General features: G+C 37.7%; 1 protein-coding gene and 1 pseudogene across 1 annotated transcript; one reads left to right on the forward strand and one right to left on the reverse strand.

Annotated features, from left to right (window-relative positions):
* Nucleotides 1-1,704: 1,704 nt before the first annotated feature.
* LOC117905117 (LEAF RUST 10 DISEASE-RESISTANCE LOCUS RECEPTOR-LIKE PROTEIN KINASE-like 2.1) lies at nt 1,705-4,237 on the reverse strand. The gene is made up of 3 exons (XM_034818023.1): nt 3,737-4,237; nt 3,064-3,096; nt 1,705-2,924 (listed from the first exon to the last, which is right to left on the reverse strand). Exons 1-3 carry the CDS (start codon nt 4,188-4,190, stop codon nt 1,795-1,797), a joined length of 1,617 nt encoding a protein of 538 aa, XP_034673914.1. The 5' UTR covers nt 4,191-4,237; the 3' UTR covers nt 1,705-1,794.
* Nucleotides 4,238-6,311: 2,074 nt separating this feature from the next.
* Nucleotides 6,312-11,684, forward strand: LOC117904178 (annotated as a pseudogene).
* The last annotated feature ends 4,650 nt before the right edge of the window (nt 11,685-16,334 follow it).

The following is a 16,334-nucleotide window of genomic DNA, read 5'->3' on the forward strand; positions in this document are numbered from 1 at the left end:
AGTTGAAGGGAGTTGAATCCATGAGCGGCGATTGAGGACAAACAATATGCTCTTTGGGCAATACATCCATTGTAACAATCTGTAGGATTTGAGATTCAAGATTGATGTTAAGGACTTTGTATTTTCGGGACTTGATCTCTATGATGGCATGTTCGCCTTCGTAGTAGAGCTTGAACAAAGGATGACCACAATACTCAACTTGATGACCATACACCCAGAAAGGGTACTCAATTTTGCCCAATTCATACCCGCACTCAAACTCAAACAGAGAAGTGCAGTTTGAATAGTGAAAATCGTCAAGGCATAGAGAGCATGGGAAGTGATGGGAGAGGAGGAAGAGGATGAGGGAGAAGAGAAGGGAAGATTGAGAAAAATTGGGATGCATTGGGAGGAAGGATGAAGTTGAACTGGTGGGAAAATCACACATACCATGAGCAAATCAATGAATGAGAGGGGATATATAGACACAAAGAGAGGAAAAAAAATTGAAAGTGAAATGCGGCCCCATATTCTTCTTTCATTCAAATTTTCGTTACTCTATAGAATATATGCATTGAGTCATTGACTGGGTAAAAAAATACCCCGTAAGTCTATACACCTTTAATCCATGATTACACTTCCTTAATGGAAGACTTGACTTAAAGACTTTTCATCTCCAACCCTAATCAGTGTGTTCATTTGGCAATTTCTCGTATTTGCAAAATGTGAAAGGAAATGAGACCTCCTATGGATGAAGTGCTCAGAGTTAGAATTACAATATAATAAAAACAGAGGAGGTGAACTCCTAGTAGAGAGTGTTGGCTTGATGAAGAGTCACCATCATCTTCACCGGGTTCTGTGACTATAAATTGGATTAGTTGATCCACAATGCCTAATGGAAGCTGTTAAGTTTTCCTTTTGGGCTCTCTTGATTCTCAGAGCACATAGCAATAAGAATGATCATATACAACCAAAAAAAATAAAGGTGTTGGGTGGTTAGATTCTTAATATGGCAGAATTTGCTTAATTTTCATAGGAAACTTACAGATTGATTAGTCTAGTTGAAATTGAAATGAAGAGTCACTGTCTGCCAGGAACAAGCGTGGAAGCTAAGCCCTTTGATTTTTTGAGACATTTTCCACTAATTGGACTTCTCTCTTTTTTTCTTTATGTTTTTGTTTTTCATGTTGTTTAATATGTCATTTTTTGGATGAGGGTGGAATTTTGTTAAATCTAAATATTCTCTAACTTTTTTAGGATTTGAATCTCATTGATTGATGTGGATTCATTAGCATGATAGTTTTTGGACATGCTCCATGTGGTGGCTTCATTTTCCTGGTAATCAAGCTTGAATCCCGACTGACCAGAATAATAAGGCTGGCTATTTTCCTAGAAACGTCAATTTTGGCTGACCTACCTTGTTCAAAAGATGAAGTTAGAAAGAAATTAAGTTGCATCCGGAGAAGCTTATGGAAGTAACCAGATAGGAAATGAGACATTTACAAAACACTACGTAGCGCTGTAGTTTATTTTCAGCAGCAAGAGATTTAGTTTGAAATATGTAACAAGGTCTTAATTTATCTTCATTCAAATTATATCATGTTCACAAAGCCAACCTAAAAGAACAAAGGAAAAAATGTGAGACAATTTCCATCAGAACTATATTCTCAAATTCTCATAAGCTTCACAAATTTGAAGGGATGTGACATGATGTAAACAAAACAATTTGATTATCAAAAGTTTCCACGCAAAATAATTTATGTATCAACTTGTTTGATTGATAAAATAATGAGTACATACAATTGTAGGAATATATTATTGTGATAGTGTTGATTTAAAGGATGAACAGTCTTTTGGAAACCTTGGAGGAGAAGATGGGAAAGGCTTTGGTGGGATCTGCAAGGCTTCTATGATTTCTTCCAACATTTCAATCACCTTACTCATGCATGACCTATTCGCTGGATCTGTTTGTATGCACCACAAACCCACTAGTATAATTTTCCTTGTACTTTCATTTTCCCCTTTGTTTTCAATGCCCTCTAGTCCTAGATCTTCTTGTTGCTCGAGATTCTTATAAATCCAATGTGAAAAATATGTGTCGTTGGTGTGATCAATTGTACCATTGGGGTTTTGTCTTCCTCCAACCATTTCTAGAACCATCATTCCATAGCTATAGACGTCTGATTTGTGTGAGACTCGGCCAAAATTTCTAGAGAATACTTCTGGAGCGACATACCCAATAGTTCCTCTAGCTATTGACATTGATACAGTACTCTCTTTTGGTGAGCATAATTTAGCAAACCCAAAATCATAGATTTTGGGGCAAAAGTCTTGGTCTAGAAGGATGTTGTGAGGTTTCACATCAAAATGCAATATCCTTATTCTGCACCCACATTGCAAGTACTCAAGTCCTCTAGCTATCCCAATTGTGATTTGGTACAACTTCTCCCATCCCAAGTTTTTATTGGCTTTCAAAGGACTTTCACTACATAAGAAGTTTTCAAGAGACCCATTGCTCATAAATTCATATATGAGAGCTTTTTTGCCACCCTCAAAACAAAACCCCAAAAGGTTGACAATATTGACATGAGAAGTCCTACTAATGCTTGCAACTTCATTAATGAAATCCTCTCCATTCCCTTTGGATGTGTTGAGGATTTTGACTGCAACAGGTTGGCCATCACTTAACTTTCCTTTGTAAACGCCACCATAGCCTCCTTGGCCTAATTTATCCTTGAATGAATTAGTCATTTTCTTAACATCTGAATAACTGTACCTCTTTGGAGCATGAGATCCATAATTCCTAACAAATTCCTCAATGTTTTGATCAACATCAGATCTCTTTCTCCAAATGAACATTGGTATATGTTTTGATAGTTTTCTTTTGAAGTAGAAGATTATAAGAATGCTAGCAAATAATGTCCCAGCTCCTCCTGCAGCAATGACTGTAATTAAGATGAGAAAAGAGGTCAAACAATTTAGAAAATATAGTAACTAGAATAACTCGCAACACAGAATTTTCTTTGAATTTTTGGTACATAAATAGAGGAATAAACAAGAAAGTACATAGGAAGAAAAGATTACCGATTATGATTTTCTTTAAGATGGTCTCGGATGCTGCAACAAAAATCCATGCATTAGATAAACTTACCTAAGATGAAAAGAAAATATAGTAAAGGATCTTAAAGTGAGAGTAAGTAATATTTCTAGTCTCTTATTCATAAGTTAATAGTTTCTTTCTCTTCATTTAATTTTATGTTTTAATATTCAGATTTTGACAAGTGCAGCCAGGTGTTTAATTATAAAACCAGAACTCACGTGTAGATTAAAAATCTTAATAAAATAATTTGGAAAATGAGAGGAAAGCGGCAAGAGGATAAGAAATTTGTCATAGAAGCAGTTGACTTGACTTGTATATGGATGTCTAGCAGGTCCATCGTCCATAGCTTTACAAGTATTTGGGGAAAGCGGCAAGAGGATAAGAAATTTGCCATAGAAGCAGTTGACTTGACTTGTACATGGACGTTCCATAGCTTTACAAGTAATTGGGTTTTTCTTATTATTGGAGTTTGAAAAACAATACAATATTTTAAAATCTTCCTAAAATTATTGAAATTGAATATTTGACTTGGAAAATCATTGCTGCGTATCCAAATAACTATGAATAATCTCATCGCCGCAAATGTATTGATCTAATAAAAGCAGTGCAGAAAGAACGGAGTTAGAAATATATATTGAGGAGAAAAGGGATACATACTTGACTTAAGCGAATTCAAAGCAGTTGGAAACTTGGAGTTGGTGCAATTGGTGGAAGCGCCTTTAGGGTTGGAATTAGGACAATAACAACTAGGTTGGCCCAAACTCGAATTATATCCACATCTACCTCCAGACTCAGCACAACTTTCACATTGTCCCTCTTCTACTGTCCATTTCACCTCAAACCCTTCATTCAGAACTTGATAAAAAGCTAATGAATGATTCATAAAGCCCTGAGCAGCAGTTGCAAGGACCGGAACGACCACACCAGCCCCGCATACGCTTACGAGTTCAGTGGCCAGAGACGTATTTACCACAAAAAAAGCATGCTCTGGAGCACCGTATTTCAAACAGAAAAAGTCCGAAGTTGCGGGATATTCAAACCCTGAGGGACACTTGTAGAACAAGGTGGCGTTCTGGGTGTTGGAAGTGTATTTGAAGAGGGTGGAATCCATGATTGTATTCGGTTCAGGACAACAAATATCTTTAAAGAAGAATTCATTGACTACTGCAACCATCAGGATTTGAGCCTCATAATTGATGTTAATTGTGGGGTCCTCACTAAAAAGTGCCACGTGGCTCCCTCTCCCTTGACCACTGATTGGAGCCAAAATATGTGCTCTAATGGCACATATTCGATATGATTTGTGCACCAAAGGACATTCAAATCACCCAACTTGACCTAAATCAATGCTAAGGCCTAGCCATGAGTTTAATCTATACTTTGGAGATTTATCTCAGGTTCAAGGGAAGAAAATTGTGCAAATTGAATGACTTTAGATTTTGAAAGATCAAGAAAGGGCTAAATGAGGAAATAAGTGAGTCAAGACTCATTGAACGTAAGGAAAGGCAAAACAAGGATATCATGAGGTTGGAGGATGATAAATGACCATTATGGAGTAAGAAAGAAGGCAAGAAAGCATGGGAAATGAGGCATGAAGCAAGATTCAGCTGCATGGAAATTTAGAACTCAAAAATCTGATGGCATTATATACTCTGACTTTGAGGATAAATTTGGAGCACTTTCTGGAGTCCATTATATACATACTATATATCGTTTCGAAACTCGGGAAGTCAGGAGTCCAACGCTTCAAGCAGTTTTCAAATCGGAGCTGAAATGAAGAAGTTATGGCCATTTGAAGACAATTGCACCAAGCTGGAGGGTCATTTCGAAATGATTTCGAAATTCGACTTATGATTTCGAAATTCAACTTATGAATTCGAAATCCACTTCGAAATGACACCAATTTCGAATTCACCCACTGCCACTTTGATGTTCCGCCTCCTCTACCTCGGGAATTGCATCTAAAGCACTCCATCCACCCTAGGTGGACCCCACACGACTAGAACTCACCATTTTATTATTTTTTAGGAAATTATTTTGTAATAAGTGGCCAATGAGAGTGTGTCACATGTTAGGTAATTGAGGATATTATATAAACTCTTTCAATTCTAGGTTTTAGGAATCTTGGATTTTTTTCTGGAGAGTTTGACATTGAAAGTGGAAGAAGACGAGAACTTTGGTTTGTTTTCTTTTTCTTCTTTATTGAATATATTGTTTTTAGTTTCTTTTGATTCAAATTATGGACTTTTACCCTATTATGGATTTTGAATGTGACATCACCCCCATGAGAGGCTAAGAGCCAACTTGGGGCTTGAAGCATGAAAACCTAAGGGCTAGGAAATCTATAGGGACAATGGGTAAATTACTATAACAATGAGATTAATTATTGGTTGGATGACAATTTATTATTATTTTTATCCTATCCTTGTGAGTTCGTTTAGGGAATAATACAGTAGGTTATTACTCGATACTAGTGATTCTTGGTAATTCTTGATCATTTGTTTTCCTCGTCTTACCAGCCGTTATTTGCCCCTAAACAAAGCTATAAGGAGTAGGAAGGGTTAAAAAGCCAAATCTTAAATTGATAATCAATCTCATTATTTGATGGTTTTAGGAATCTGTTTTAAAAAGGAAAAATTAGGTTTCGGATGCAATTTTGAGTTATAGAACCCAACTTGATCGCGAGTGGCCAAGGATCCCAAAAACCTAAGATCATATTACTTAAAATACCCTTGTTTTCTATAATTTCTATACCCTAGGTTGGATTGTGGAAAACCCCAAACTTGAATCAATTGAATTTAAAATCAATATTCATTTTCTCTTATTAATTGAATTTCTTTACTTGGTTTCACATTATTCACATATTGTTTTTCACTTAAGGATTTAAACAAAAACAATTCATTTATTCTAGTATTGACAATTTTCATAAGCCAGTCCTTGAGAACGATACCCGGAATACTACAAAACCCGTAGTGACTCTTTCTCTAGTTTTTCTTGACCAGAGTTACTACGTAAAAAGGCAAAGTATTTTGGTACAATAGAGAATTTTCGGTCAAGAAATTGGCGCCGCTGCCGGGGACTGGCAATCGTCATAACTAGGATATAGTGAATTACTTTGTTTTAGTTCTTTTATTTTTTATCTTTATACATATTTTTCTTCTATTTTATGCTTGGTTGGGAAAGAGATCTTTCAGGTAGACTTCAAAGAACAACTAAGGAATCTCAACCAAATATGGAGGACACTGAAGAATTCAACAGTAATAACAATAGGCCACAACCACCTGTGCAGGGCCAAAGAACTATGAGAGAGCTTTTAAATCCTCCCAAGTTAAGCACACCATCGTGTTTTATGCTACCTCAAAATCATGATCATGTTACCATTCGGCCTCAAGTGGTGTCTCAACTACCCATTTTTAGGGGGATAGAAAATGAAAATCCGTACTCTCACATCAAGGAATTTGAGGACATCGTTTCAATTTTTCGAGAAGCCAACACTCCTTTGGAGATCTTTCGCATGAAGTTATTCCCCTTGTCATTGAAGGATAAAGCTAAGAATTGGTTAAATAGTCTTAGACCCTATAGTATCAGAAATTGGGGTGATCTACAATCAGTGTTTTTGCAGAAATTCTTTCCAACACATAGAACCTGTGCATTGAAAAAGGAGATCTCGAATTTCAAGGCTATGGAGGATGAGAAATTTTTTGCATGTTGGGAAAGATTCAGGGAGATTGTTGCAGCATGCCCCCATCACGGATTTGACAACTGGATGCTAGTTTCGTATTTCTATGAAGGCATGGCACCACCAATGAAACAACTTCTCGAGACTATGTGTGAAGGAGATTTCATGAATAAAAACCCCAATGAAGCATTTCAATTCCTTGATTATGTTGCTGAGGTATCTAGAAGTTGGGATGAACCAATCGTCAAGGAACCATCTAGAGATAGAACAATGAACAGAGCAAGAGCTAGTGGAGTGTATACCTTACCAGAGGGTTTAGATGTCCAAGCAAAGTTAGCAACCGTTATGAGAAGGTTGGATGATTTGGAATCCAAGGGAGTTCAAGAGGTACAAATAGTCAATGATGGGGTAACTCAACTGTGCTTGATATGTAAGTCTACGGAACATGGTGTGCAATCTTGTCCCACTCTACCTGCAGTGCAAGACATGTTTACGGAGCAAGCCAATGCCTTAGGGACATACAAGCAATATTCTAGCAATTCTCCATATTCCAACACTTATAATCCGGGTTGGAGGAATCATCCAAATCTATCATGGAGGGGAGGTAACAATGGCCAGTTTCAACAGCAAGGAAACCAATTTCAGGGTAATCAGACTAATGGGCAGCAAGGTTTTCAACCACAAGGAATGCCATCTCAGAATTTTCAACAGCAACATCAAACCTCATCATCTAACTCAAGCTTGGAAGACATGATGAGAGAGTTTATACAGAAGCAAGACAAGCATAATGAAGATCAAAATAGGATAAATGCTCAAACATCTCAAGAACTAGTAGATATTCGAACCACTTTGAGCCAACTTGCTGCAAGTTTATCTCAAGAGAAAGGAAAATTCCCAGCTCAACCACAGAAAAATCCGAGAGGAGTAAATGAAATTTCTGAAGTGCAAAAGGAAGATTGCAATGCAGTTATCACACTCAGAAATGGGAAAGAATATGAAGGGCCCAAGTTACCTGTAAGTGAAGATATTCCTGCTAGAGATGAACCAACTGTGGAGAAAAATGTTAGAAATGAGAAAGCGTCTGAAAAATATGAGGAAGTCATTGTGAGCAAAAATAAAATGAGTGTTTCCAATCATTTGCCTTTCCCTTCAGCTATGCAGAGACACAAAGTGGGGGATAAGACTTTAGAGATTTTGGAAGTTTTGAAGCAAGTGAAGATCAACATTCCACTCCTTGATATGATCAAACAAGTTCCTGCTTATGCAAAGTTCCTCAAAGACTTATGCACTGTGAAGAGAAGGATTAAATTAAGCAAGAAAGCATTCCTCACCAAGCAAGTCAGTGCCATCATTGAGAATAAGGCAATGGTGAAGTACAAAAATCCAGGTTGTCCTACCATTTCAGTCCAGATTGGAAATTCATTCGTGGAAAGGGCTTTGTTAGATTTGGGAGCTAGTGTGAATTTGCTTCCATATTCAATCTATAAGCAATTGGGATTGGGAGAGCTTAAGGCTACTACCATTACACTCTCTTTAGCAGACCGTTCGATTAAAGTACCCAGAGGAGTAGTCGAAGATGTTTTGGTGCTAGTTGAAAAGTTCTACTACCCAGTGGACTTTGTGGTGTTAGATACAGAACCATTGAAAAAGGGTATGAATTCTGTTCCAATTATTCTTGGGAGACCTTTCCTTGCTACAGCCAATGCTCTCATTAACTATCGAAATGGATTGATGCAATTATCTTTTGGGAACATGATAGTGGAAATGAATGTCTTCAATTTATGCAAGCAACCAATGGACCATGATGATGTGGAAAATGAGGAAGCATGCCTTATAGAGGCCTTGGTGCAAGAACACACAGAAAAGTTAATGGAAGAAAATATAGATGAATTTTTCTCTACAATCGTTAAGGAAGAATGTGTTCAAGTTGCTACAGAATGGAAAGAAAAATATACGATTCAATCTTTGAACAGTGTTGAGAATGATGAAGAAAGCAAAAAGGAAGAGGTGGAGATCAGCAAACCAGAGTTAAAGCCCCTACCACATGGTTTAAAGTATGCTTATTTAGAGGCAAATGAAGAAAAACCTGTGGTAATTTCAACTACATTAACTGAAGAGCAAGAAATTAAACTTTTGAAGGTGCTTAAGGAGAATAAAGGAGTGATTGGTTGGTCAATTTCAGATTTGAAAGGGATAAATCCCTTGATTTGCACGCATCATATTTATTTGGAAGAGAATGCAAAACCAGTAAGGCAGCCACAAAGAAGGCTAAATCCCCTTATGCAAGATGTAGTCAGAAATGAGGTATTGAAGCTTTTAGATGTAGGTATTATTTATCCTATATCTGACAGTAGTTGGGTGAGCCCCACTCAAGTAGTACCTAAGAAAAGTGGGATAACTGTGATGAAGAATGATGAAGGAGAGCTCATTCCTACAAGGTTGACTACAGGTTGGCGAGTATGCATTGATTTTAGAAAGTTGAATGCAGTCACCAAGAAAGATCATTTTCCATTACCTTTCTTAGATCAGGTTTTGGAGAGGGTAGCTGGTCATGACTATTATTGCTTCTTGGATGGCTATTCAGGCTATTTTCAAATTGCCATTGCATTGGAGGATCAGGAGAAAACCACATTCACATGCCCATTTGGCACTTATTCTTATAGGTGCATGCCTTTTGGTCTTTGTAATGCACCGGCCACATTTCAAAGGTGTATGCTTAGTATTTTCAGTGACATGGTAGAGAGAATCATGGAAGTTTTCATGGATGATCTAACTGTTTATGGGAAGACCTTTGATGATTGTCTCTTAAATTTGAAAAAAGTTTTGAAAAGGTGCATTGAGAAGGATTTGGTCCTTAATTGGGAGAAGTGTCACTTCATGGCAACCTCAGGGGTAGTACTTGGTCATATCATCTCTAAAGAGGGCATTCAGGTAGATCCAGCAAAAATTGAGCTCATCTCAAAGCTACCTTCGCCTACTACTATTAAAGAGGTGAGACAATTTTTGGGACATGCAGGTTTTTATAGAAGGTTCATACAAGACTTCTCAAAAATCGCTCAACCTCTTTGTGCTTTACTACTTAAGGATGCAGAATTCATATGGACTAAAGCATGGCAAGAAGCTTTTAAGAGGCTAAAGTCACTCCTCACTACTGCACCAATTGTGAGATCTCCAAATTGGTCTCTCCCATTTGAGTTGATGTGTGATGCTAGTGACTATGCAGTGGGAGCCGTACTAGGTCAAAGGGAGGATGGAAAACCATATGTGGTGTACTATGCTAGTAAAACCCTCAATGATGCTCAGAAGAACTACACAACTACTGAAAAAGAGCTCCTTGCAGTGGTGTTCACACTTGATAAATTCAGGAACTACCTTTTGGGAACTTCAATAGTAATTTTTACTGATCATTCGGCCTTGAAATATCTACTCAACAAAAAGGATGCCAAAGCAAGACTTATCAGATGGATCCTTCTCCTTCAAGAATTTAACATTCAAATTAAGGATAAGCAAGGGGTAGAGAATGTGGTTGCTGATCATCTTTCCCGAGTTAAAGTAGAGTCACATTTCGAGGAAGAACAAATTAATGATGAGTTTCCTGATGATGCACTTTGTGCAGTGGAGAAGTTGCCTTGGTTCGCAAATATAGTCAATTACTTGGCAACCGGAGAGCTTCCATCAGAATGGAACATGGAAACAAAGAAGTATTTTCTTTCGAGGGCAAAACACTATGCTTGGGATGATCCATATTTGTATAAGTTTTGCCCGGATCAAATTATGTGAAGATGTGTTCCAGAGGATGAACAACAAGACATATTGCGAATGTGCCATGAAGGAGCTTGTGGAGGTCATTTTGCTTCAAGGAAGACTTCAGCAAAAATTCTATAGAGTGGATTCTATTGGCCAACTATGTTCAAGGATTGTAACACTCACTGCAAAAGTTGTCCACAATGTCAACAACTGGGGAAAATCAACACAAGGTATCAAATGCCTCAAAATCATATTTGTGTTGTTGAGGTCTTTGATTGTTGGGGCCTAGACTTTATGGGACCATTCCCTCCTTCTTTTGGTAATCTCTATATTTTGGTGGGAGTGGATTATGTCTCTAAATGGGTAGAAGCAGTGGCATGCAAGAGCAATGATCACAAAGTGGTGCTCAAATTTTTAAAGGAGAATATTTTCTCTAGGTTTGGCATTCCGAGAGCAATCATTAGTGATGGAGGTTTACACTTTTGTAATAAGCCATTTTCCACTCTTTTGCAGAAATATGGAGTGAGGCATAAAGTGTCCACCCCATATCACCCTCAAACGAATGGGCAAGCTAAGCTAGCAAATCAGGAAATTAAGAGAATCCTCACCAAAGTAGTCAATACTACAAGAAAAGATTGGTCTACCAAGTTGAGTGATGCACTTTGGGCATATAGGACAACCTATAAGACTATCATTGGCATGTCACCGTACCGAATTGTTTATGGTAAAGCCTGTTATTTGCCTGTAGAACTCGAACATCGTGCATATTGGGCTGTAAAGAAGATGAACTTTGATTCAGATCAAGCTGGAGCTAAAAGGAAATATGATTTGAATGAACTTGAGGCATATCGAAATGAGAGTTATGAATGCTTACGTAATGCAAGGGAAAAACACAAATTCTACCATGACAAGCTTATTTTACGAAGGGAGTTCAAGCAAGGTGAAAAGGTGTTGTTGTATGACTCCAAGCTTCACATTTTTCCAGGAAAGCTTAGGTCAAGGTGGAATGGCCCTTATATGGTAAAAGAAGTCTTCCCTTATGGCACCGTGACCATTCAAAATCCGAGGACAGGTAATGAATTCAAAGTTAATGGTCAGCGCCTAAAGCATTTCATTGAAAGATTTGAGACACAAGAGGAGAATCTCCATTTTCTTGATGGGGATGTTCAAAAGGGTTGAAGCATTTTCTGAAAATCCAGTAGGTAAAAATTAGATTTAGGTACAACTTTTATTCATTTAATTTCTCTTTTATTTTGTTTTATTTTATTTTTTTATTTATTTTCTTTTATTTAGTTTTGCATTTTCAATTAGTCATTAGCAATATGGTTAGCGTTTTTTATTTTTTTTTATTTTTGTTTTTAACTTACTAATGAGTTTATGAGTTGTAGTAACTTAGCTTGCAAACATCCGAGTGATATAGGTAAATGCGAACTTCAAGGGAGTGAAAAGGTAAGCCTCACATGTGTTCAAGGTGACAAAGCTCCTACAGTTTATATGAAGTCCACATAACAAACTTCTCACTTGATGATCTTGAGGTAACATATTCATTTTTCCTTTCTTTTGACCCATTATCCTACACATTGGGGACAATGTGTAATTTAGGTTGAGGGGGGAAGGCCTATTAGCCTATTAGCCCTAATTTTTTTTCAAAAGTTTGCATGTCATCTTTGGTTAGCTAATGAGATTCTTGATTTGCCTTGGTAACTCATGGTTTATTTGGCATGAGAATGCTTTAAGTAGTATTATTTCTTTAGAATTTGAGAAAAAATGCAGTTAGAGTAAGAGTATTAGTTCACGTACCTTATCTTTATATACCTTTAAGTGCAAAAATAGTTAGGTTGAATCCTTGGAATACCTTCAATTTTTCTTTGATGGTTATTTTCTATTTAAGACTCAAAACACACACAAAGCACGTGTACCCTTATGGTATCTTGATTAAGATAATTTCTTTAACTTAAAAAGAGTTGTTCTTAAGTAATAAAATGAGGAAATGAAAAAAAAAATTGAAAATGACTGATTTAAGCTTGAGCAATTATCTGATGGGGTAATGGCCTTGTGTCTTCAAGCCCTGGTGCCCGAAACCAACTGGTTAGGAGTCATCGGTATCTTGCTCGTTACATAAGCTAAACTCAGTTTTGAAAAAAAAAAAAAAAAAAAGATAAATGAAAAAAAAAATGTTTGGGAAATTCGACCTTGTTCTACCTTGAGCTAGGGTGATACCTGAGGGGTAAGTGGCCTATAAAGGTCCTCAATACCTGGTACCTTGGGTGAAAACTCGAGAGTTTCCGGTGGATCCCTATTAAGCCATATAGAAGGAGATTTCCTAAACTAAGAAAGAAAAATCAAAATAAATTTTCCTCCTCTTTAACTTAAAGAATGATGAAATTTGAGTTTAAGAAAAAGTCTTAAGAAAAATACTATGAGGGGACACCAAAATTAAGAACATGAGGTTTAGGTGGAAAGAACCAATCAAGGGAAAATCAAGAGACACTAAAGGGAATGCTAAACATGGATGCACATTTATGTATATGAAGATAAGGTGAGAAAACTAAGAAATTGCATATCTTGTGTCATCTTGCTCAATTCTAGGAAATTTGTCTACTTGGGTATCTTGTGTGTGAAACATGTTATGTTGAGTTAATATGGTTTCATGAATCTCATTACATGTTTTTCATTCTTTTTTACTCTTTTCATTTGCTAGGGACTAGCAAAGTTTAGGTTGAGGGGGATGATTGGAGCCAAAATATGTGCTATAATGGCACATATTCGATATGATTTGTGCACCAAAGGACATTCAAATCACCCAACTTGACCTAAATCAATGCTAAGGCCTAGCCATGAGTTTAATCTATACTTTGGAGATTTATCTTAGGTTCAAGGGAAGAAAATTGTGCAAATTGAATGACTTTAGATTTTGAAAGATCAAGAAAGGGCTAAATGAGGAAATAAGTGAGTCAAGACTCATTGAACGTAAGGAAAGGCAAAACAAGGATATCATGAGGTTGGAGGATGATAAATGACCATTATGGAGTAAGAAAGAAGGCAAGAAAGCATGGGAAATGAGGCATGAAGCAAGATTCAGCTGCATGGAAATTTAGAACTCAAAAATCTGATGGCATTATATACTCTGACTTTGAGGATAAATTTGGAGCACTTTCTGGAGTCCATTATATACATACTATATATTGTTTCGAAACTCGGGAAGTCAGGAGTCCAACACTTCAAGCAGTTTTCAAATCGGAGCTGAAATGAAGAAGTTATGGCCATTTGAAGACAACTGCACCAAGCTGGAGGGTCATTTCGAAATGATTTCGAAATTCGACTTATGATTTCGAAATTCAACTTATGAATTCGAAATCCACTTCGAAATGACACTAATTTCGAATTCACCCACTGCCACTTTGATGTTCCGCCTCCTCTACCCCGGGAATTGCATCTATTCAACTTATGAATTCGAAATCCACTTCGAAATGACACTAATTTCGAATTCACCCACTGCCACTTTGATGTTCCGCCTCCTCTACCTCGGGAATTGCATCTAAAGCACTCCATCCACCCTAGGTGGACCCCACACGACTAGAACTCACCATTTTATTATTTTTTAATCATTTTTAGGAAATTATTTTGTAATAAGTGGCCAATGAGAGTGTGTCACATGTTAGGTAATTGAGGATATTATATAAACTCTTTCAATTCTAGGTTTTAGGAATCTTGGATTTTTTTCTGGAGAGTTTGACATTGAAGGTGGAAGAAGACAAGAACTTTGGTTTGTTTTCTTTTTCTTCTTTATTGAATATATTGTTTTTAGTTTCTTTTGATTCAAATTATGGACTTTTACCCTATTATGGATTGTGAATGTGACATCACCCCCATGAGAGGCTAAGAGCCAACTTGGGGCTTGAAGCATGAAAACCTAAGGGCTAGGAAATCTATAGGGACAATGGGTAAATTACTATAACAATGAGATTAATTATTGGTTGGATGACAATTTATTATTATTTTTATCCTATCCTTGTGAGTTCGTTTAGGGAATAATACGGTAGGTTATTACTCGATACTAGTGATTCTTGGTAATTCTTGATCATTTGTTTTCCTCGTCTTACCAGCCGTTATTTGCCCCTAAACAAAGCTATAAGGAGTAGGAAGGGTTAAAAAGCCAAATCTTAAATTGATAATCAATCTCATTATTTGATGGTTTTAGGAATCTGTTTTAAAAAGGAAAAATTAGGTTTCGGATGCAATTTTGAGTTATAGAACCCAACTTGATCGCGAGTGGCCAAGGATCCCAAAAACCTAAGATCATATTACTTAAAATACCCTTGTTTTCTATAATTTCTATACCCTAGGTTGGATTGTGGAAAACCCCAAACTTGAATCAATTGAATTTAAAATCAATATTCATTTTCTCTTATTAATTGAATTTCTTTTACTTGGTTTCACATTATTCACATATTGTTTTTCACTTAAGGATTTAAACAAAAACAATTCATTTATTCTAGTATTGACAATTTTCATAAGCCAGTCCTTGAGAACGATACCCGGAATACTACAAAACCCGTAGTGACTCTTTCTTTAGTTTTTCTTGACCAGAGTTACTACGTAAAAAGGCAAAGTATTTTGGTACAATAGAGAATTTTCGGTCAACCACGCGGACGGTTCCCCTTGCGACGCATGGCACAACTCATTCCACTCGGACGGGAATCATCGCTCATTCCACCCGGATGTCTCACAGCCGCCATTATATCCGACCGACATTCCACCTCAGCCGGATATCTCATATCCGGATTCGGTCGACATTCCACCTTCTCCGGATATTTCACATCCAGCGTCTTCCACCGAATGGGAAAGGAGGACGATTCAACTTCCCCGGACAGACATGTCCGGCTACTCTAGTGACAGCATACCTAGGCAGCTTAGCTCGTCGGACATTCGCGATTCGCCGAATCCACCTCCACTCGCAATAAAAAAGATAACTCTGACAACACTGACGACCAAGTCTCCTGAACTGTCACTCATCATTAATGCAAGATACATTCGATAAGACATTCCCAAGTCTTCTCAGGTTTCCTGACACATCCCCGATATTTAAAAGTCATAAATTACGGTGACGTCCACCGCCTAAATACCTTCCTGACAACCGCCACCTGCCACCAGAAATGTCATGATTGCTTTGCCGCCCTATGAGCCGCAATCATGACGATGGGACCCGCTAGCAAAGTGGTGCCATACTTTCTTACACTGTATAAAAGAGGCTTCACACAAAGAGGAAGGTAAGGCTAACGATCCCTAAAAAAATGCCTGATAGCTTGATCTCTTGAGCAATGGCTAACAGAATCATCGGAGGGTGTATCCGGACATCCTGTCCGGATATCTTTTTGCAGGAGGAAGGAGGAATTACTACTACGCGTTGACCGAGATTCCGTTGCTGTTGACGATTACTATAGCAGGGGAATTTTGCCATCAACACTAGCGCCGTCTGTGGGAACGCTTCTTCTCTTCTCAGTAAATCCTATACCTTCCAACTGTAAAGATGACTTCACCCTCAAGGAGTCGTGCTTCAACCAGAGGTGTCGAAAGTCACTCCAAGTGGCGGGACACCATGGAAAGACGATAGCGAGAGAACGAACGGCAGATGCAAATTCTGCTCCAAGAAACAAGGAAACTCAGGGAAGAAAACAATGTCTTGAGGATCCGAAGCTCTCCTCAATCTCAGCATTATCAGCAGAGACAGGACCCTTGTCACAGCCAGAGAGCTCCATTCCCCCTCAAGGCGAGCCCAACCCTCAAGGCGCATGAAGTATGGCCTATCGAAACCCCGGTGCACGCCCA

The sequence above is a fragment of the Vitis riparia genome, chromosome 17 (genome assembly GCF_004353265.1).
Source record: "Vitis riparia cultivar Riparia Gloire de Montpellier isolate 1030 chromosome 17, EGFV_Vit.rip_1.0, whole genome shotgun sequence".
Classification (NCBI taxonomy): domain Eukaryota; kingdom Viridiplantae; phylum Streptophyta; class Magnoliopsida; order Vitales; family Vitaceae; genus Vitis; species Vitis riparia.

Bases quoted from the DNA above. Each gene is read 5' to 3' on its own strand.
- LOC117905117 (XM_034818023.1), bottom strand. From the start codon at position 4,190: ATGGATTCCACCCTCTTCAAATACACTTCCAACACCCAGAACGCCACC. The intron at 3,097-3,736 runs GTATGTATCCCT...TTTTTGTTGCAG, and splicing joins TTTGAATTCGCTTAAGTCAA to CATCCGAGACCATCTTAAAG. The intron at 2,925-3,063 runs GTAATCTTTTCT...TCTTAATTACAG, and splicing joins CTTAAAGAAAATCATAATCG to TCATTGCTGCAGGAGGAGCT.